Genomic DNA, 22460 nt, shown 5'->3' with positions numbered 1-22460 from the left:
AAGCACAAGTTCACCTTCTGGCTTCTCCTGATCTCATTTCACCCTTCTATGTAGTGGGAGGGCTGGTAGCACCATGGACCCAAACCTGCCTAGATTTAGGGCCTAGGGTCTACGGTAGCTATACTAGGCTTGACAGAATGAGATGGTGACTGTTAACATTTATTTCTCCTACATAAGATGCCCCACTGGCTAAATCTCACCTCCCCTTCCCCTGCTCCCCACCCCAAGAAGTGCTCTACACCCTGTCCGATCTCACTGACCACAATATTCATAACTCACCCACACCCATGTTCCCCTGAACACCATTTAGCTTCCTGCCTACTCAACACCAGAAGGCAGGGCCAGCAGATCTGCCCCTAAGGGGAAACAGGGGAAAGTGCTGTTTCGGCCACCACAGACCAGGTAATTGTGAGATCTGAAGATAACATGTATCTGTAGAGGCCTTGAGGCATGGATGAAAAGATGTCATCTGTGGCCATATGTTAACTTTATAGCTAAGCCCTGGCCCACAGGCCTGTGACCTCTCAGCTTCCTGCAGCGTGCACGGTCTTTGCCACACTCCACGCATAAACTGCCTTCCAAGATGTATTTTAGGGTGACAGGGCAGCTTAGATGCCCGGGGAGTGTTTTCCATACATTAGTCACGTCCTCCATTCCCACTGTCCGGCACAGGGCCTTGCACAGAGCAGGGGTCCCCTGTGGATCCTCTGGAGTAGAAGTCTTGGGGAGGGGGGAGGGATTTGCTTTTGCAAGTTCTAGGGGTTGCTGAGAATTAGGAAAAAATGATGCTAAACACAGTCAATTCAACCTTCCTTCCTCCTCCTCCTGTCATCACCACCACACAAAATAAGCTATTCACAAGTGGATTCTAAACCCTTATTGTCTTAGTGAGGGAAATAATGGCAATGCAATCAGAGTAACAATGAGACATATACAGCTTTATTTAATAATTTGTAAAAAGTTGTACTCTAGCACAGCGGCTTCTTGTCTATTTCTGCAGTTTAGAGCAATCTACCCCCAAGAGCCCTTGCACCCCCCAACTCAGCACCGAGCCAACTAAACAAAGAGTTTGTCGCTGAGAAGGCCAGGCCAGGGCCCTGGCACTGAGGCTCTCTCCATGTGAGATCCGGGTGGAGACTTTCCCTTGGAGGCACCTTCCCTCTCACAAAAAGGGAGTTCACAAGGCAAAGGATCTTTCAGACAATTGTTTAATGTCATTTTTAATGGAGCTCGCATAAGGTCTGCCAGAACACAGTGATATTAGTGTACCATGATAATGCCTACAGAACTCCCTTCATCCACAGAACTGCTTCCTGCTCGCTTTGGGAAGAGCTGGACTGGATTCTTTTGAGATGAGCCCCTCACCATCCACACAAGGGCTTCTTAATGAGTTGTTTGAATGGCAGACCCTTCTGCCCTGCAGCAGCAGGTGAGGGCCAGGTGAGTCTCCACGCCTCTTTGGGCCCTGGAGAGGAAGCGCTCTGCATTTTGCTTTCAATATTTCTGCAGCAAAAGAGTCTGGCAATTAAACCATATGTGCAGTTTAAAACTCCACTCTGTATCAGAACTGCCACTGCTCATAGATTCTCGGTGGAGAATATTTTGCTCCCTTTTTATTTGGCTGTAGAATAAATAGTGTATGTGGATTCATTTGAACTGAAGCACCAGGCCGGCCTCCCTTTCCTCTATGTGCAAGAGGGTTTCCCTTTATCCTTAAGAGGGAGAGGTACGAATACTCATTTTGACCTTTTACATTCCTCAGCACTACTCTGAATCCAAGTAAGCTTGCAAACCAACTGAACCAAAATGAGAGCTACATAGCACAAGAAAACTCATCGGCCTGGCCAAACAAACTTGATTCTGTGTTTTCTCCCCTGAAAACAGAAAGGAAAAAACAAGTCCCTTTTTTTTCCTTTGCAGAAGCTTAACAAGAAAGCGATTCTAAATTCATAGAACTATGCACACGCGCACGCACATACACATACACACACACATATAGAGAACCAGGATCAGAGAATCTTATCTGATAAATAGTTGAGAAAGCACAGGGAAGGACGTATCTGCTAAGACTGGAATGTTATGGTGACCGTGTGGGGATCACTGGGTATGTACAAAAGAAAGGCTAAAAGAACCATCAATCCAGGCTAATGAAGAGGTTACAAGTGACCATGCAATGAGTGAGGACAGTAAATGCCAGTTTGCTGGATGAAATGCTATATTATGGGGCTGGTCAGTCGGGGGAGGTCTTGGAGGGGTCCAGGAGAGGCGCATCTGCTTAGCAGGACACCTCCATGGTCTGTGGCCTGTCCAGGATGTCAGCTGGCTCAAGGGTTCCTGGGGTTCCTTCTGACTGCGTGCTGGTGAGAGACCGGCTGTAGACACTCTCTCCAGAGCCTATGCTGGACGTGGAGTGGGTGCGTGATCGCAGAAGCCGCGTCATACTGGCTGCTGGTACTGCAAGAGAATCAAAGGACTGAAAGATTGAGTGTTAGCGTGACTCAGCCTTCTTGAGAGGGACAAACGGCCCTGGGTTGGTGTCTCAACTAGCTTGTTCCTACTGCACCCCAAAGGATCCTTAGAGAGTCACACAAATCTCAGGACTCTTCTGAGCTGCCCACCCGAGGAGGGAGGACGTGTAGAGCAGTGCTGGTCACCCCAGAGCTCTGGTGGCCCAAGGGAGCAGCAGTATCAGAGAGTCTAGTTTTTCAGATGTTCCCAAACCATTCAAACAAGGAGCAGTAGGAAGGAGGTTTGGGGACTACTTCTAGGGAACTCAAACCTGTGGGTACATGCAACACTAAATCAAAGAAAAGAAACACGTAAGTCTAAGTCACAGTTTCACAAATACAGCACAAGCCCGATACAACGTAGGTCTAGATGGGTGTGACAACCACCAGTGGTATAGGGGTATCCAGACAAGAGAACTGGGAGAACAGAAGTGGTAATCTGACCTAGAAGAGGGAGAGCAGGGATGGACGCCAAGGAGAGGTCAGAGCTCTGACTCCTGCTGCGTCCCTAACGCCAAAACAAGGGCAGCGCCTTCCCACAACTGGCACAGCAAGGTCTGCAGCCAGCATCGCCCTCAATGACTCTTGGATCTTCCTTAGGTTTGGGAGCCTATCACTCTCTGGACATGAGATTTCAGAGGTAGAGCCATGGCCCCAGGAAAATGGCTTCCAATTTCTACCACCACAGGCTATCCTGTTCTCTAGAATGAGGGTCTCATTTCAAGGAGCGGGGAGCCATGGGAATGGCCTTACAGTGGGTAGAAGAGGACCTCTGGCCTTCTAAAAGCCAGAAAGTGGCTGGTACTGCTGCTGCCAGGACCACTGGCCTCTCTCCTGTCACACCCCTCCCCTCCATCCCTTCTGCTATCCAGTGGAGGGGTCAGAGCCAGAAGAATGACTGACTTAGGGATGGAATGAGCCTCGTTCTATCGGGCTCCCACTGCACAGAAAGACTGCTAACATGCTGCAGGCAGCCAAGGCGGCCAGGAGAGCATTGCTGGGAGGAGAGGGCAAAGGCTGGCACGGAGGGAGGTACCTGACTCGGTGCTCAAGTGGCTGAGCTGCACATACGGGACTGGAAGCAGGAGGGGATATAGGAAAAGGTGCGTTAGTTACCTTAAAATGCCTTCTAGGCTGCTTACTAAAAAGCAGAACAACAGTTTGGTTCTTAGTTATTAATGTTACTTTCAAGCTTGATGCTTTTCAAATGGCCTCTCAGATATTTCTTCTCTCATCCAAATGAAAAGGAAATTATTTTCCTATTCCCTATAGTCACAAAGTTTTATATCAGAATTAAAAGGAGAAGTTGGCGAAAAGGGGGATTGACAAGTTTACTGTCCCCTAAGAAAAGGGGCAGAAAAATGGATAGGCAAAGAAAACCCAGATCTTAATGTAAAACCCCATGGAAATGGTTCTGGGTTTGGCTCCATAATGACCCCAGACCAGACAGGGTCTTGCCAAGCATTCTGCTGGGTCATGGTCCAATGCCCTGACAGCTGCTGTCTCAAATGCTTTTGGGCATTTCTGGTCAAAACTCCCAGAGGAACCAGGTTTGGTCCGTCTGTGCTGAAAACGCCCACTCCTATGTTCTCTCTAAGACCACACCGTCACACAGGGGTGCTCCCAGAGGCAGAGAGGACACGTTCCCTGGGAAAGCCCTTGCTTGAAGCAGGGCCCAAACATAGAAGAGTTTCTGTAATGTGGAAAGTAGGTACTAATAATGGTACCACAGTGGTTAGTTGGAAATTGAACGTGACCACCTCTTAGTTACGTGATCTGGAACAAGTGACACTTATCCTCCTTGGGACTCAGTTTCCTCATGTGCAAAATAAAAAGGCTGGACTGCTAAGGTGCTTTGTCAAGAATCAGTTCTAACTCTGAAAAGATGTGCCGAGTTCAAAACTGGATTCTTTTCCTAAAATAACGAATGACATTGTAGGACACTATTGAGCAAATAAGCTCTCTGAGCTGGCCCAGGGCCTTTCTCTATAATGGAGCTTGTACATTGCCACACTCGAGCACTTAATACAAATTCTGGATAACCAATGGATTAAAAATATTGGTGCCACCTCCTCCATGAAGCCTTTCCCCGATCCCTCCAGCCTTGAGTGTTCGCTCCCTCCTCAGATCCCCTTGTATTTTGTTATCTGTGCACAGACAGAATGGAAGAATGGAAACTCCCTCAAGGCCAGGTGATAGCACCCTCTGGGCCCAGCACTATGCCTCGTACACGAATCAACGTCTGTTGCAACAAATTCGCCTTGTGGCCTGGCACAGGCACAGGCACAAAGCACCTGGGTCAGGGTGTTGCAGCTGCGTGCCCGGGGTTCTTTGGACGTCACCCTGGACCAAGCGCTGCACGGGACTACAATTCTCACACTTCTCCAAACCAAAAGCTGCGTGTTACTTACTATAGCCCATTCCCTGCACAAAGTATTTGAAGGCTTCGGTCAGCTTCCCAGGCTAGGGGAGCAAAGTGAGAAGACATTAGTTCAGACAGCTCCATTGACGGTGGGAAGCAAAGCCAAATGATCTTTTGCCTTCATACCTGAACCACTTGAGGTAACCCTCCGCAATCTGCCATCTAGACAAAAAGAAATATGTATGTTAGCCCTCTGCTTATACTTCTTAACTTACAACATTCAATGCTTGCACTATCCCCATAACAAATAAGGGATGGGAGTTCACTTTTAGGGTTCTACTACTGATTGGCTGAATCAAATGGCGCATGTCCCCCACCGTGCCCAGGAACAGTCTCTGAGATGGATCTGAAAGAGTCAGCCTCCAGCCTTCTGAGCTCGCACACCACAGGGACTAACTTGCAGACCTGGGACAGCAGTTTTCTCTCAGAGCTTACAAGATTAACTACCACCACGAACTGTGGTCTTAACGTTTGATGAAGAAACTCATTGCTAAAACCAAAGCAACCTGAGGCAAGGCACTCCAGTCATTCAAGAAACAGGTGTAAGGGCCTACCATGTGCAAGGCACTGTGACAAGCAACAGGAAAGAAGCAAAAACATCAACAAAATTTGGTTCAGGCAGCTGGTGGCACAGTGGTCGAGTGCCAGGCCTAGAGTCAAGAAGACTCAAATTCAAATCTGACCTCAGATATTTACTAGCTGTGTGACTCTGGGCAAGTCATTTAACCTGCTTGCCTCAGTTTCCCTACCTGTAAAACGGGGATAGACACACATACATATGTGCGTGCTGACTATAATTATCATTATTATTATCATTCCCTTCCTCAGGGCCTTGACAATTCCCTGTGTGGCAGTGTCTGGAGAGGCAGTGTGATTAAGTGGAAAGATTTTTTTTTTTGAGTCTGAAGGACTGACAGCAAATCCAATGACTTCTCATTACTAGCAAGTCATTAGACTTATCTGGGCCTCCTTGGCTTTCTCATCTGTAAAACAGGGGCAAAAATATTTGTGCCATCAGTCTCACAGGGTCATTGTTGAGGCAAGTTTTTTGCAAAGCCTGAGGCACTGCAGGAATGCAAGCTTGTTTTTGTGACTGAGCTGCACATTCTAGAATCATGTGATTTCATTCTGGAACACTGCCTGGATGATGACTTCCTCCAGAATCTCTGGGCTGCCTGCTGTCTTTGCATTCAGTCATCTCATGTGTGTCTAATCTCAGCAACTTGACAAGATTTCTGTGATAACACCTGTTTTGAGAGGAAGGGAAGGGAGTGTGGACCTTCCAAAGAGGGGGGAAAACAGAAGTGGCTGGCTTATTCAAGATCATGACTTACCTTTAACCTGACATTAACCTGGAAGGTTAGATGACACAACATTTTGGCAAACTGTACCAGGAAAACTGTCTTAGGTCTTTTAAGCATATAAGCAGAGTTTAGTCATTCCCCAAAGCAAAAAAGAGAATCTAGATAGAGGCACAATTAAAACAGAATAGACACTGAGATACTACTGACCCTTGGGATGCTCTACTTAAGCATCGACAGGAATGGAGCACATCTACTCTCATGATTTAGGGATGGTGGAAGCTCCCAAACAATACAACAGATTTCAGACCGCCTGATGGTCTGGCCGGTTGAAGGAAAAGCACCGAAGGGAAAATGGACAAGTGGCTACAACATTCACAACACAAGTGGCCTCCTTTCAGGCAGTTAGCCTGATTTACTGACAGATGGGAGGCACTAAGGGGGCAAACGGGGAAACTGCTGTAGTTACCTTTAGTAGAGTTGTGTTCATAGGATCCAGGCGAGCGTTGCATTCAACCTGAAAGAAGAAAAGATTCCCAGAGAAATGAATAAGCATCAGATCAATCTGAAGATGATCCTAAAAGAACAAAGAACCTACCATCCTGGTGCTTGAAAAATCTGACCCCTTACACCCAACTCCTTAGGAGGACAGTGGTGAAGAAGATTGAAACTTAAAAGAAATGCCATGGTGGTCTGAATAACGGTTGTATGCAATGACCTTTCTACTCCCTTAAGGAAAATACACTGTATTAAGCTTAAGGCATAGTATAATATCTCATTCACTTTATGGAGTCAGGGAATGATTGATTCTGGAAAACTGAGCAGCGACAAAGCTTTTTAAAATTTGAAATTAATTTTCCCAAAATGTACTGCTTGCTTGCCTGCCTTCTTCAACAGAATATACTGAACCTAACCAAACCTCTTCTTGATAACTCCAGTTCATTGTTATGAACAGTGGTAATTATGAAGTGTGACACTGGGACTAATGAGGTTGTCTGATCCTCTAATGAATGGCAGCATTGTTTCAGTTTGCTCTGGTGGTTCTTCAAGAATGTACCCACGCACTCATGTGAGTGTGCGAGCTTGCACATGCATGCATGTGCGCGCGCGCACGCGCACACACACACACACACACACACACACACACCCCAGTATACAGATGTATGCCTTATGGTCAGGTGGGAGAATGCTCTGCACTAAGTTATCACTGTCCCACCTCACCTGCTGACCTGCTTCTCATCTGTTTTGAAAACCCTGCCATCTGTATCCGCTATCTGATTTTAAGTAGGAAAAAAGACAAGGTCACTGGGGAAAATCAGATAACCAAACATTTGTGTAAAAATTAAGCCAATATGCCGTGTGTGTGAGAAAGACAGAGGTGGAAATAACGTGGCTTGATATCAGTTATTTTTGTTAGGGTGGGGGGCTACTGGCTGACCCAAACAGAATGCTGATTGTAGCAATATTGTGCATCCCTACACAAAAAGGCTGACCTGACTTCCTTCTGCAGGGCTAGGTACCATATACAACAGGGGGTGGGGTGGGACAGGGACAGGGTTTGGGTTAGCTATTTTTGAAAACAAGTAAAAAACCCTAAATCTGCGGGGGGGGGGATGAAAGATCATGTACACACATACCACAGCTTCAACTGCAGGTGAGCTGTCTCCTACCACCAGTAATGTAGGACACCTAAGTAAAGACCAGACAAAGAGCGACACTTAGAGACAAGAGGACACACTTGAATACACCCTGAACATTGAATTATTCTGAGGAAGTGGGTGAGGAAAGGGGGAGGGAGGGAAAGAAAGAGAGAGGGGGAAGGGGGGAAGGGAGGAAGGAAAGAAGAGGGGAAGAGACAGAGGTGAGAAAAGAGAAGAGGTAGGGGTAGAAGAAGTGGGGGAAGGAGAGCAAGAATGAGAAAAAGAGAGGGGAAAGGAAGGGAAGAGAGAACAAACATTTGTCCATAAGTGAGCACTGACGTGGAGGATGTGGGGATACTTACTTCAAAGTTTTTGTTCTGTTGTCATTATTGCCCAGTATGGGCCTCTCAATCTCCAGATCTCTGCGACTGAGTAAATCAAAGAAAACAATGCATGTTAGGCAGAATTGTGCCAGTGGAAATTTCACAGAATCTGAGATCAATCAGTCTAACTGGTACCAGAACAGAATTCCCTTCTACAAAATTACCCCCAAATGGCTGTGCAGCCTCTTCTTGAGTATCTTCAGCTGGTGTGGACCCACTACCTCCCCAAGACAATCCATTCTATTTCAAAATGGCTCTAATCAGGAAGTTTACCCTCCTCACCTGAGGCCTCACTGTCCTGCGTTGACTACTTCATGGACAGTTTAGACCTACTACAGAGACATGCTTCACTCCCTATCTTCCCCCTTCCCTCAAATCCTCCCCTTTCCAGTTCTGGAGCCATAATCAAATCAACACTCCCACAGCTCCATAAAAAAGTGTGTCTCTATTTATTTATTTCCGTAAGGCTTTACTCTCCAGGCCAGCAACTTTCCAAAGCAAAATGTCTTAGCCTAGTCACCACTCCCTCCCCTTTGTGCTGTTGTTGAGTGATTTTTCAGATCCGTCTGGGCCCAGGGCTCTCTCCACTCTGCCACTAAGCTCCCCTTTATGTACTCTCTTCCCAATTAGAGAGTAAGCTCCTTGAGGGGGGGGACTGTCCATGTGTTTGTAATTTATATCCCCCAGAGCTCAGCACAGAGTTAGGCTTGCTCTAAGCTAATTATTTCACTCATTTCACCCACAGTTCTAAGCAGCCCTCTTGGGCCAAGAAGATAAAATTTAATTCATCCTTCCATACAAAAACTCTTCAAATACTTGCAGTCAATCAAGTCTCCCTTAGTGTCCTCTTATTCAGAATATAAGCTCTGGTTCCTTCATTTTATACAGAACTGGGACTGCTTCTTCCAAAGTCACCAATAAATTTCACTAAAAATTCTGAACCTAACAACAGAAAAAAGCATTTCCATATACCATGTGGAAATGTGCCTCAATGTGCCTCTCCCTGCAAATTTATCATTTCTCCTCTTTTGTCAACTTTGCCAATCTGATGAGTGTGAGGTAGAACCTCACATTTTAAAATTTGGATTTTTGGAGCATTTCTTCATACAGCTCTAGAGTTTGGTGTCCCCCCTCCCCATCTGCCTATTCACACCCCTCATTCTCAGGACTTGGGCATTATTCCCTTCCCCCAACCCCTTTTTATGTGACTGGCATTTCCAAGGGGCTGTCCTCTATGACTGGAATGCTCTCCCTTCCAGCTTCTTTCAAATCCCAAATAAAATTCCACAGGAAGCCTTTCCAGATCCTTAATTCTCATGCTTTCCCTCAGTGGATTATCTCTGATTAATCCTGATAGTCTGTGCATAGTTGTTTGCATGTTGTCTCTTTGATTAAGACAGTGAACTCCTTGAGAGCAGGACTGTTTTTGACTTTCTTTGTATCCCTAGCACTTAGTACAGTGCCTGGCTGCATAGTAAGAACTTAATAAATGTTTACTGACTGGCAGAATACACTGTCTTCTCCTGTGAGAATGTAAGATCCGTGAGGGCAGGGAGTGTCTTTTTGTTCAGATGTGTATCCCCAGCATTTAGCACTGTGTCTGGCACTTAATAAATGCTACTCACTCTGCTTAGTGCTTTACAAATATTATCTTATTTATCACTCTGGGTTACAATATCACCTAGGGAGAGAACAGGAACCAGCACAGTGCCCTGGGGCACAGGCACCCATGCATGTGTGAGGACTGGGACAAGAACGACGACTTAGCAAAGGGAAACAGCTGAAAAGGTAGGAGACAACCATTCCTATCAATTAGGAAATGCCTGTCAACTCCTGGGAAAATCTGGGCCCCTATCCTGCTCTGATTGGCAGTTTCTAACTGCTCCCAAACAGAGATAGCTCCAAGGACATTTCTGCGACCTTGTTTTTGTAATCTCTCAACACCTTCAACATTCCCTTGCTGTAGCTCAGCTATTCTGTGTACCCAGACTATATGCTGTCCTGCTTTTTCCCATGGCCATGTCCTATAAGAATCCCCTTCTCCCCTTTCTCCCTGGGCATCCCTGTCTAAATAAGGCAGCATGCTGTCCTGGACTGCAATTACTTGACCCTAAATAAATGCCTCACTTTATTTACTTATCACCTAGTTCATCTGAACTTTTTCCCCCCAGGTTGATAGGCTCTTTTTCTTATAAATTTGAATTAGTTTATGTATCCTGAAAATGAGACCTTGATCAGAGAAATTTACCGTAAAAAAATTTTTCCCTAGTTAACTCCTGAGATTACTTTGTATATTTTTTTGTATTTAATTTTATCTGAATGTGCTGTTTTCTTCAAATTCTATCTTTGTATCCACAGTTCCTGGTACACAGTAGGCACTTACTAAATGCTTACCGAATGACTCAATTCTCCTAAGGCATGACCTCATTCCCCCATCCTAGGGACCCTCTGCAGTGCCTGGCAATCAATCAACAGGTATTTATTTAGCATCTGTGATGGGCTAAATGTTGGGGATATAAATACTAAAATGAAATAGTCCCTGCCCTTAAGGAGCTTATGTTACAATAAAGGACACATATCCCCAAATCCCATAGGTCATTTAAAAAGGAAATATTGCCAGCCTTACCCTGTGGTGTAGAACTTCACATTTATCTAGTACATTTTTACATTAAGCCCATTGTTCTAATAAACTGCCAAGATGTTTTTGGATCCTGACTCTGTGAACTAGTGTATCTATTATTTCTGTTTCATGTCATTTGCAAATCTGATGAGCATGTCTGCTATATGCCTTCATTTAAGTCACTAATGAAATGGACCAAGGGCAGATCCCTAGGGCACATCATCACAGACAAGTTAATACTGGCAGTGATTTCCTGTTCATAAAATTCCCAATGGGATAGGTAACTTGGGTGTTTTTTGTTATTTGAGTCAGGGAAGGCCCAAGGAGCAATCTATTCACAAAGAGAACCCAGCAGCTGTTAGCCAGTAGCTAGAGAGCACTGGGGTCATGCTGAGGGGCTCTATAACACAGGACAAAAAGGCCCCTCTAAACCTCAACAACAACATGCCTCGGAGGCTGGAGCCCCAGTCACTCAGCTTCCTAGCTAAGCTCCTTGAGGCCAGGGACCAGCTTTCATGCTTCTCTAATTCCCATAATGTCTGAACACAGAGCAAGGCTCAATAAAGCCTGGTTGAACTGAAAACAGCTACTGGGTTCATGTCAGTCAAACACATAAACTAACAAGGCTCTACAGTAAATGTGCTCCTGAGTTTTTCACAGAAATTTTCTGAATCCCTTCCTGTGTCCTCAGAAAGCAAACTTTCTCAGTGATTTAGGGCAGGTATGGATGTTTTGGAGTAAGTAAATAAATGAAAACCCCGAGACTTATGCATATGCCCGAATAGAAGATTTTACAGCAAGGTAGTGGAGGGGAAAAATAACACAGAATGAGGACAAACCTGAATGTTCTCCTCTCTGTCCTTTCTCTCTTTTATGTTGCCTTATGTTTTAAATTCACTGTATCTCTACAGGATAAAGAACTGATACAGCCTTAAAACTATAATCAGTTTGGTTGGGGCTATGCTAGCTACAGTTATCCCTTCCATATTTCGACTTTCCCCGTTGCAGGTTCCATATATTGTGGGTTGGCATAAGAAACTAAATGGTAATTTTGGGGGAATTTTGTGGAAGCCACAGATGACACACAAGGCAGCAGACAACACAGAGCCTATGACCAAATATTTAACCCAAATATTACAATAAGGTACTATAAACATCCCATAGAGAAAAAGAAAAAAATTCAGACTTCCTCTCTGGTACGAAGGGAGGCCAAAACATTTCACATGTGGGGGGTACTGCATCCCTAACCCCTATGACGTGACAGGGATAATAGTGTTTGTGGCTATATCACAGGTTGCTGTAGCAAGTGAATCCACACAAGAGCAAACCAACCAAATACAACGGAAGCAGAAACGATTACTTTTTTCACCCCTTTCCTAGTGTTCATTGTCTTCTTAGGCTGCATCTACATAAAGCTGCATTTCATACCTATTATATGAACCGAGGAACAGTTGTAGATTTTCTTGGTTAATATCTTGAGCGATGTGGAGTCGATATGTTTGGATCAGGTCTAGATTGGCTTGCAACTCTTCCTAAAAGAGAGGAGATGTGGTGCAGGTAAATTCCAAGTGAGAAAAAAGTTCGATTCACATGAGCACGAGTATTTTTCATCCTCAGTGAACTAGCCAAAGCCTTCTATGTCCCTTCTGTTCTCAGGGGCAAGAGATGAACAGAGCACTCCATTTGACAGACTTCTTGGTGTGTATGAACTACTAAATTCATCTTTGAATTTAGCACTTTTTAAGGGAGAAACAATTCAGGCCCTTTCTCACACAGATGCAGAAAAGGAGCCTATCCTAAATTCTAAAATTATAAAGAAAATAAGAAATGTCACACCGGGTTTTGTTTTTTTTTAAGAAAGGCAGTGAAACATCATGGAAAAACTGTTAGACCTACGAGGTCCCCTCATATTGCCTATGTGATCATGGGGAAAATCATGACTTCACTACTCAGAGACATAGTTTTCTCATCTGTAAAGGGAGGACAGTACTTGTATTACCACCTTTACAAGGTTGTTGTGAGGTCAGTGTTTTGCAAAATTTAAAGCAATATATAAATCATCACCATCCAATGGTCAAGAAAGCCCAATAATCAAGCTACCTTACTATTTCAGTTTCAGGTTAGGGACATGTCCTAATCAATCTTTTCTTTAGGAAAGGTTTCCTAAAGGTTTCTGATTTATCACCATCAAAACCTATCTTCACTTATCACATGCACACGACAGTCACTTTCTTATGATCATTTAGCATTTCACGGGAGTTGGATATTTAAGTCAGGTCAAAATACCTTGAAGAAAAGAAGCTACCCACTCAAAAATCAGTAGACCTAACTCCATTCCAACGGTCACCGCTGAGTCTGTTCTTACTGCCCCCCCTGGTTCTTCCTTTTTCAGATACCACAGAGCACCCAACCCTGGATCTGCCTGCCCATTTCCTCATGCTGTCCACTGCTTTCCTGCGACTCTATCACTTCTTCCTACAAATTACATATGCCCTTTCCTCAAATTCCACTCTGTAAGTGTGTCATTTCCATAAAACCTTTCTAGATCTTACTCTGTCTGTAAAAGAAATCTGGCAAAGAACTTGAAATTGGCAAATCCCCTTCAACATCCCCTTCCCTTCTGTCTGTCCAAGGGCCACCTGGCACTGGTGAAATGCTCTTCCAACTGTCACAGAGCACTGGGTGTCTCTGGGTCAAATGGGCCTTTATAATGATAGCATTTACTTTAGCTGTTGCATGGTGTTATATATCATGACCAGTTATATTCTCTGGAGGTCTCTCACCTCCCATTACCTCATACTACTACCTTGGGAAATGGCTGACAGGCTCAATGGCAATGAGTCTGCTGGAGTCAAACAAGACAGCTTTGCTCATGAGGCAATACGCTCAGAGCCAAACTGCATGACTTAGGTTTTGCTATTGGTTATAAAACTTCCAAGTTAGAAGTGGTATGTTAACCATTATGCTTACCTGCCCAAAGTGGTGAGCCAAAATAATGTCTACGATGTTAGTTGTCCAGCCTGAGAACTAGAAAGAAGGAAACTAAATGTTACATACTCATGTAAAGTTTTTGTTTTTCTTCTTTAAATAAGTTTTTATTGGTCTTTTGTTTTTACATCATCTGAATTTCCACATCATCCCTGAAGTTAAAAATGAAGAGGAAATGCATTATCATGGGACAGAGGTGCTGAGCATCATCAGAAATCCTCTGATGGGTTGGTTTTCTGTGTCCCTTGGGTCACTGGTAGCAAACAAGTCACGACTGAAAGAACTGAGCCTCTGGTGACACAACCAATCACAACTCCTCCTTTCAATTCAACATTTATTAAGAGCCTGCTATGTGTAAGCAGACACTCTGAGATGGGGATGACAATGAGAAGGGATACAAAGACATTGAAGACACCAGTGTGGTGGGGTGAGTTATTTAGAGAGAAAAGGCATAAACAGGAATAAAACACTGAGTAGAACGTGAAAGGGCACAAAGAGAAATGTTTTCTTACATGAAGCTTCAATCAGTTTCTCCACCACTTCCACACATATAATTCCTAATTCTACCTGATAGAGCCAAGCAGAGCAGGGCCTTCCATGTTGCAGCCCCTCAGATACTTGAAGACATCAATCATATCCCCTCCTAAGTTTATTTCTCTTTTCCAGGGTGAACATTCCCAGTTCTTCATTGATATCTGTATGGTATGATCTTGAGACCCCTTCACCATGCTGATCCTTGTCCTCAGGGTGCTCTCTAATTTATCAGTGTTCTTCCTAAAATGTAGTGCCTAGAACTGATCATGCTTCACTTGTGTTCTGACCAGGGCAAACACAGTGCAGCGGGACCATTATCTCCAGCAACCAGAATATAAGAGATTTGGGCTAGACAGTAGACTTAGACAGAACCAGTTATATTGCTGGATCCAAAGAACAGTCAGTAATGCTTTGATATCATCTTGGAAGGTGGTCTCTAGGGGAATACTTCACAGCTAAGTGCAGATGCCCTGAGACACTCCACTAGAGACCTGGATTTGAACTTGGGTCTTCCTGCTATTAGGCCCAGCTTTCTATCTACTGTGCCACCTTGCTGCTTCCACTACAAGAACTGGATGAGGGACCCTGTTAAATGCCTTGCTAAAATATAAACAAGATAGAGCTATGGCATTTTCCTGATCTCTTGCTGAGGTAACCTCATTAAAAAAGGAAATTAGGTGGGTCTGGCATGACCCATCCTTGATAAAACCATAAAGTTCACTGTGGTCACCACTTTCCTTTCTACATATTTACTAACCATCCATTTAGTAATTGGCTCTAGAATTTTGTGAGGAATCAAAGGCAATCTCACTAGCCTGTAGTTTCCTACAGAAACAACTGATTATCTGATATCCAGAATAAATAAGAGAGTACCTAACTGTCTTCTATTCAAGTTACAGGATGAACTATATCCAGAGCCCTGGAAGAATTGGAAGTGTGATTTCAGAGGCATTGCCTATAAGAGATCTTTGAAAGATTATGGAGAATAGAAAAAATAACTGTAGGATTAAAGAAAGTATTATAGGGTCACAGATGACAGCTCACTCTTTCTCCTACTGTACCCTTCCCTAGTTAGAGTTGTAGTTCTGTCATTAGTTGTTGTTGTCCCATCCATCCCAAGCCATGGTCCTATCCCTTCTTCCATCCTCTTTTCCCCAATATGGCTAAAAAAAAAAAATCACCCTTTTTTATTGTCCTTAACATTTTTGACCAGCATTAAGCTCATTGTAAGCTACAGAACTTTTGGCAACGATCCTATAGGCTATGCCATTCAAACAGGACTCATTTATTTTCCCTTACCCGCTATTCTCTCGGTTGTATGTGTCTTTTAAAAATCTGTGTGGTCACTTATTTCCCTTTGTATCTACCTCAGTTTCTTTAGACAATTCCTTCATTAATCATTTTTCTTTGTGTCCTCAAAATTTCATTCTAAGGAGTTTTCTATCCCTCCTAAATAGACTTTCCCTGTAGATCATTAACCTATGGGGTCTTATTTTCAGTTGTTTTCACAACTCCTCATCTAGGTGCACAGAGTGCCAGCCCTGGAATCAGGAAGACTCATCTTCCTGAGTTCAACTCTGGCCTCAGACACTTACTAGCTGTGTGACCCTAGGCAAGTCACTTAACCCTGTTTGCTTCAATTACCTCATCTGTAAAAGGAGCTGGAGAAGGAAATGGCAAATCACTTTAGTATCTTTACCAAGAAAACCACAAATCAGTCAAAGAGTCATCAGGCATGACTGAAAAATTACTAAGCAACAACAACAAACTAGAGTCCTTCAAGTGAAGGAAGAATGACCACTTGGGCATGTGGTAAGAAGGGATTCTTGCTCAGAAACAGGATTGGGCTTACATGGCCTCTGGGGTCCCTTCCCACTCAGATTCTATTCTGGTCGACTCTACTACCTAACTAGCTCTTTAAAATCAATGATAGAGCTTATATGCAAGCCCTTTAAAATTCTATTTTGGCAAATTCCAGACCACCACTAATTTAAGCTGCTGCCATTCTTTTGGCAGTAACACTTGGAAATTCTAGCACTCAAGGAAAACTTATTTCAAAATAATTTTTTCAACCTAAAAACAGTGAATTTATTTTGGCATGGATGAGCTCCATGAGTACATAATGATTATTGGCGTTCAAATCATTTATATGTGTAAGATTCTGCAACTTTATGAGTAGGTTAAAGTCAACTTGCTACCTCTGCCTGAACCCCAACAAACACATCAGAAAGGAGGAATTTCTTCCTTTTCAGAGAGTATATGTTCTCTGGAAAAGAAGCAAAGGCAAAAATCTTTAGGGAACACACTGTGAGAAAAGTGCCTGGATATTCAGAATGGGCACTTACCTTGGAGGCTGCCCAGTCAATCCAACCTTTAGCACAGGGGTCAACATTGATGAGCATGAGACCTTCCACCAGCTCTGGATGATTGAGCTGGAAAAAAAAAAAAAGAAAGACAGAGAGACAGACACATCAGCACTTTTATACCTTTATAGAGGAGAAAGAGTAACTGCAAAGAGAGTACCATTTTTCCAACCAGGCTCCACAGAGGTTGTCCTAACACTGTAAGAGTATGGCTAATTATTTTCCTGTTCCAAAACAGGAAGGTGGGCTTTCTGCTTTCATGAGAAAGCATGCAGGTAAGTGTGAGGCAAGAACTCAGAAAAACAACTCCTTCACATACGAGTTAATATCTGAATGGGCAGGCAATCCCAGGGATAGTTCTTAAAATGGGCATCAACTGTGCTAATTAAGGACTGATACGAATTCTGAATTTCTACTGTTGATAAGGAGGTACTTAAGTAGTAGGGGTCATAAAACTGTCACTTTGGTTCTCTACAAGTATGTTATACCTTGGACCAAATTATCCCCCTACAAAATGCTGAAACTTGAAAGCAAGCCTACTGGAGCCAGAGATTCTTGAGCATGTAAATTCCTTAGGATAATAACTAACAAGGGATTTGAACAGTTCTTCACTTTTGGGATTATTTGCATACGTGTTTTCATGTTCTAAAAATCAGAGAGGAAGCAAGATTAGATTAAAACTTTGGCTTTGAAAGCTTATTCTCCTTTCCCCAAATGGGCCTTTTTAACATATCTTATATGAAAACAAATCATTAAGTATCTTTTATACACGTTAACCATTTCAAAACCTTCTAGGGTGGGGGTTCTTATTTTTGAGGTCTGTGAACTTGTTTCAATAGAATTAATTTTGTTGGTAATTCTGTGCATTTAAAAACATTCTAAGTATCCAAAGGTTGCCAAAGGGATCCATGACACCAAAAAAGTTACAAGCCCCAGTTATAGAAGGTTCCTTCTTTTTTTTCCCTTCCATCTCATCATCCTCCCAGTTTCCATATGGTTTTACAGGATGGTATGAAGAGGAAAGCATGGCCCTATATAAGCCTATATTTGGATTTTTCTAGCTGGCCCTTCTCAGAGGCAAAGTTGGGGAATTGTCCTTGGTGCTTAAAGTATATCTTAGCTCACTCCTTTTCTGTCCTGTAGCTTTTGCCCTTTAATGAAGCAGCACGTCTTAGACAAGGACAGTTCACAAAACCAGTATGTGGCCTTCAGGTTCTTGGGCCCATCCCCGTCTGTTTACTCACAGCAAACCTGCTGAGGATATAAGCACCAGCTCCAACTCCAATTCCAATGATACCTTTCAAGCTGCAAAACAGATAGGCCAAGATTAAAAAGGTTAACTTTATATGGGAAGTCCCAGTATTGCCTTTGTTTTTTTTCTCTCCTTCCCTTCATGATCTGGCCAGCTTCAAACATTCCCATTTATCCTCCTTAGACTTGCACTACCCAGACTACTAGTCGAATAACACCCTCACCCAGAATCCTCTTCCTAAAACAGAACACAATAGCCAAGGAAAACATCAGTTTTAATCGCACAGACACAGGGACATTCAATTGTATCACCTCTAAACTTACCTTAAATGAGTTAAGACGGCAGGCAGCATTTCAGCCAGCTCATCCATAGTAGGGTACTGGTACCTGAAACCACCATCATCATCATTATCATTAACAAATCACACAAGTATGTAGTTTTATGATCTCCCTGTGAGGTGGATGCTATAAATGTCATTCCCACTTTTCAGGTGAGCCAGTTAGAGTCCTAGAGAGCATAAGTGACTTGTCAAATGTCACACATGGAGTACAAGTCAGAGCCAAGACATAACCCAGGCCATGTGGCTGTGTCTAGGAATGGTGGCTTTACACTACATTAGTCTTGAAGAAACCCTTTAGATTATCTACATTTTAAAAGAAATGTTTATGGTCTTAATTTTTACATCAGAAAAACCAACTGAACTCGGGTTGTATTTCATACCAATGACAATTGTCTTTATAAATAATAAACTTTACTACGTTGATATCATCTTAATCTCTTTAAACATTTGTGAGTATGAAGGGACATATGTGTGTGTATTATAAGACATATATATGTGCATGTAGTTAAAAAACATAGTTATAGCCAAAATGTATAGATTTTTTCTATTTCTGCTTTCTTTACTTTGTATATCTTATAATGATGTTCGGGGTTGGCACTTTTAACAGTTGTGCCAATTTGTTCAGCCAATTCCCAAATATTAAGGTTGTTTTGTTTCTACTTTCTGTTCTTGCTTTTATAAACAATGTCTAGGAAACTTTATAAGACAACACTTTTTTTCCTTTTTAATTTCAAACGTTGGGGGAATCTTTCTAGGGGTATGTTTGCTTCAAAAGATAGAATTATTTTTATGACTTTTGTTATGAATTGCCAGGTTATTTTTCAAAAAAGACTACCAGTTTAAAATGTCACCGGCAAAGCATAAGTGCAATTGGCTTCCCTACAAATTTGCTAGCACTGGGTTTAGTTGCTTTTATTTTTGCCAATTTTACACACGTGAGGTGGTGGTTTAAAGTTGTTTTAATTTCGGTTTCGTTGATTAGTGAAGTTGAGTGTTTTTATAAGTGTTTATCTTTTTTGAAAAGTATCTATTCATATCTCCTGATCATTTATCCAGTCTCAACTGGATATCAATTTAGATTCATATGAATTCCTTTTATCTGATAAATATGCTGTGAAAAACATTCCCTAGTTACTAAAACAGTTATACAATCAAATGCATCTTCCTTGTCCCCAATAATTTTTCTGCCATTTGCACTAATACCAATTCTCTCCATCATAACCTGTTATGGCTGTACTAACCAATTTTCTTAACTTTTCAATGGTCATATATATTGTACTTCAAAAAGTGAAGAGGGGCTGGTAACGTGGAAAGGATGACTGGTGGATGGCTGGAGTCCTTCATTGGCACTCTCATGATGTCAGGAGAAAGTGAGGCGGGTGGAGCCCCAGTGATGAACTTTAGGGAGAACATGGACCATAGAATAGGACGGCACAGATGGGTTACAATCTGTATCATTGGAAAGATGAGTTCACAGATCCATTTAAATACTATGATATAAGGTATAGCTGTTTTCCCCCCAACACATTGCTATCTGTTTTTCCTGACAGTATGTACTGAAAAATGATTTGCCCCCAATGTTTAATATACAGAAACCAACCTTTTATATACATTTGAATGCACTTCTAGGACCTCTATTCTGTTTATTGATTTATTTTGTCTAGCACCTGATAGACCTGATCAGTTTTGTTGGTTTTGAGAGAAAATAGAGCATAATGGAACAACTGCTGAACCTGAAAGCCAGGAAAATCTGCCTTTAAATCCTGCCTCTGACATGTTGCAGAATTCCGGCGTTGGAAAGGAGCCCAACATCTATTCATTTCAAATCATACCAGAAAAAGAATCTTGCTACAAGCAATCCAACCCTGTCAGCAGTCATCAAGCTAGCCTTTGTTTCTGGGCTTGCAATGAGGGGGAACCCCAGAGACAGTCCACTTCTAGACAGCTCTAACTATCAGGAGGTTTTTCTTGACATTGAAGCTCAACTTGATTCTTTACAACATCCACCCGTCCTGCCCTCTGGAGCCAAACAAAGCCCTTTTGAGCACTTGTCCCTCCCTCAGTCTTCTCTTCTCAGGTTAAATTAAACACCTGCACCTCCTTAAATCAAACCTTATAAGGAATCCTTCTCCTTTATAAGGTTGCCCTCTGCTATCTCCTATCACATGGGGTTATTTTGAGGCAAAATGTGATTAAGTACCCTGCAAGCTTCAATAACACCTAGCATTTATATAGTACTTTAAACTTGTGAAGTGCTGTACACGTAATCTCAAAGCACTATACAAATGCGGTTATCAGCATGTTTTCTTTTATGAAATTCTCCCCTACTCTTGATATAGTCTTAATGTAACAAATATCAATTAAAATTATCACTTCCATATATACAACAGAACACAAAGAAGAGGGTAAAGGTGAAGGGAGAGAAAATACAAGGTAATTTTTGGAAGGAGTGAGAAGCACTGGGGGCCTCAGGAAAGACCTTGGGAGCTGAGCTGGAAAGGAAACAAAGGTAGAGATGAGGAGGGACTGCATGCCAGGCAGGGGAACAGACTGTACAAAGACATGGAGACAGGAATGCAGTGCCCTGTGTATAAGGAAGAGCAAGTAGGTGGTCAGTTTGGCTGGACCAAAGAATGAAAAAGAGAGTAATGTATAGCAATGATGGAAAAGCAGGTTAGAGCATGTTGTGAAAGGCCTTAACTGCCAAACAGAGAATGTGTTTGATCCTGGAGGTAAGAGAGAACCACTGAAGTTTCTTCGATGGGGGAGCAAGGTGATCAGACTGTGTTTTGGCAGCTATGGAGAGGATGGATTGGAGAGAGGCAAGATGAGGCAAGTATAATGAGAAACTATTAGTCCATTTGTCTATTTTATATACGGAAGTGGCCATTTTAATTGATATTTTTAACAGTAAGACCATATCAAGAGTAGGGGAGAATTCCATAATAGTTCAGGCTTGATGACAGCTCAAACTGGCATAGTTGTGTTATGAAGAGACAGAAGACGACAATGTGAAAGAGACCACGGAAGAGAAATGACGAGATCTGGACTGACTGCACATTTGAAGTGAGCGAGGATGCCTCCAAGGATGGTGGTGCCCTCAGCAGAAAGACAGATGTTTGGAAGAGGAATGGGTTGTGAGGAAAAATGATTAGTTCTGCTTTTTTTTATATGCTGGGTTTGAGATACCTACGGGACACGTGGTTGGAAATATCCAAAGCTGACCTTTTCAACATCGGCTGATATTACCATCAGATTCACGTCATTTTTTTCTTGTTGAGTTGATGTACTATTCTCCACTAAATTCCTTCTCTAATGCCTCACCATGGCACAGAACAAACTCTGGGCACAGTGACAGTTATGGCTGTGACAGTGACAGGAGAATACGAGTTCTGTGGCGCCCTGCATCAGCCCGGTGAGGATTTGAATATGGGCCTGGGAACAAATCTTGATGACGAATTTCAGCGATCTGAGGGCATTGCTCCGCTTCTAATTGGAAAAGCTTTGTACTTTGGTTGACAGATTTTTCTGAGGCTTGTTCTTCTCAAACATTCTTCTGAATGAACATCAAACAATTTATCCGTACAGGGTCATACAGTCAGTATGACTCAGAGACTGGACTAGAACCCAGTCTTCTGGACCTCCGGGGCTGGCTCTTTATATTATACTGGGCTATCTCTATTTCCTTTTTTTTTGTTTGTCTGAAGGATCTTTTATTCTTACGCTTGTGAAATTTGAGAATAATTTCTCTTAAGAGATTTAATTGTATATTTTTCTTTTGTATAAAGCTCTCTAGATTTTTTATTGATGCCTTTTTTTACATCAGTCATTTCCAGATACATCCTTTATCTCACTCCCAAACTCCCACTGCACCCTCCCACCCCCACCCCCCCCACTCCCAAGTTTTCCTTTATAACAAAGAAAAGGAGTAAAAAGCAAAATCAATCAACAAAGCAACCATGACCAACAATGTATGGGACCTTCCTGGCTGTGTATTCTTATATTGTGGCCAATTATCTTTTAAATTCTATTTTTATTCTTTGCTTTATAGTTTCATTTAGTTTTCATATTAGTTGTGCTTCATGCCATTATCTCGTTTGTGTTTTCTGC

General features: G+C 42.7%; 1 protein-coding gene across 3 annotated transcripts in view; it reads right to left on the bottom strand.

Annotated features, from left to right (window-relative positions):
* Positions 1-917: 917 nt before the first annotated feature.
* NDRG3 (NDRG family member 3) overlaps positions 918-22460 on the bottom strand; it is a 69690-nt gene continuing 48147 nt past the window's right edge. For 2 of the 3 annotated variants that reach the window (XM_027867205.1, XM_027867206.1), the window contains 11 exons: positions 18334-18396; positions 18003-18063; positions 16741-16827; positions 13844-13900; positions 12302-12405; positions 8233-8298; positions 7868-7919; positions 6700-6747; positions 5056-5091; positions 4919-4970; positions 918-2454 (listed from right to left, as the gene is read on the bottom strand). In XM_027867205.1, coding sequence (XP_027723006.1) covers positions 2276-2454; positions 4919-4970; positions 5056-5091; positions 6700-6747; positions 7868-7919; positions 8233-8298; positions 12302-12405; positions 13844-13900; positions 16741-16827; positions 18003-18063; positions 18334-18396 — 805 coding nt within the window. In that variant the 3' untranslated portion in view covers positions 918-2275. Of the gene's footprint in view, positions 2474-4918; positions 4971-5055; positions 5092-6699; positions 6748-7867; positions 7920-8232; positions 8299-12301; positions 12406-13843; positions 13901-16740; positions 16828-18002; positions 18064-18333; positions 18397-22460 lie in introns of all 3 variants that reach the window. The other variant, XM_027867207.1, reaches the window with a different exon arrangement.

This window comes from Vombatus ursinus, unplaced genomic scaffold (genome assembly GCF_900497805.2).
Source record: "Vombatus ursinus unplaced genomic scaffold, bare-nosed wombat genome assembly UNPS02014785.1, whole genome shotgun sequence".
Classification (NCBI taxonomy): Eukaryota; Metazoa; Chordata; class Mammalia; order Diprotodontia; family Vombatidae; genus Vombatus; species Vombatus ursinus.
The sequence above is the reverse complement of the archived record's forward strand: the minus strand, read 5'-3'. Positions and strand labels throughout refer to the sequence as shown.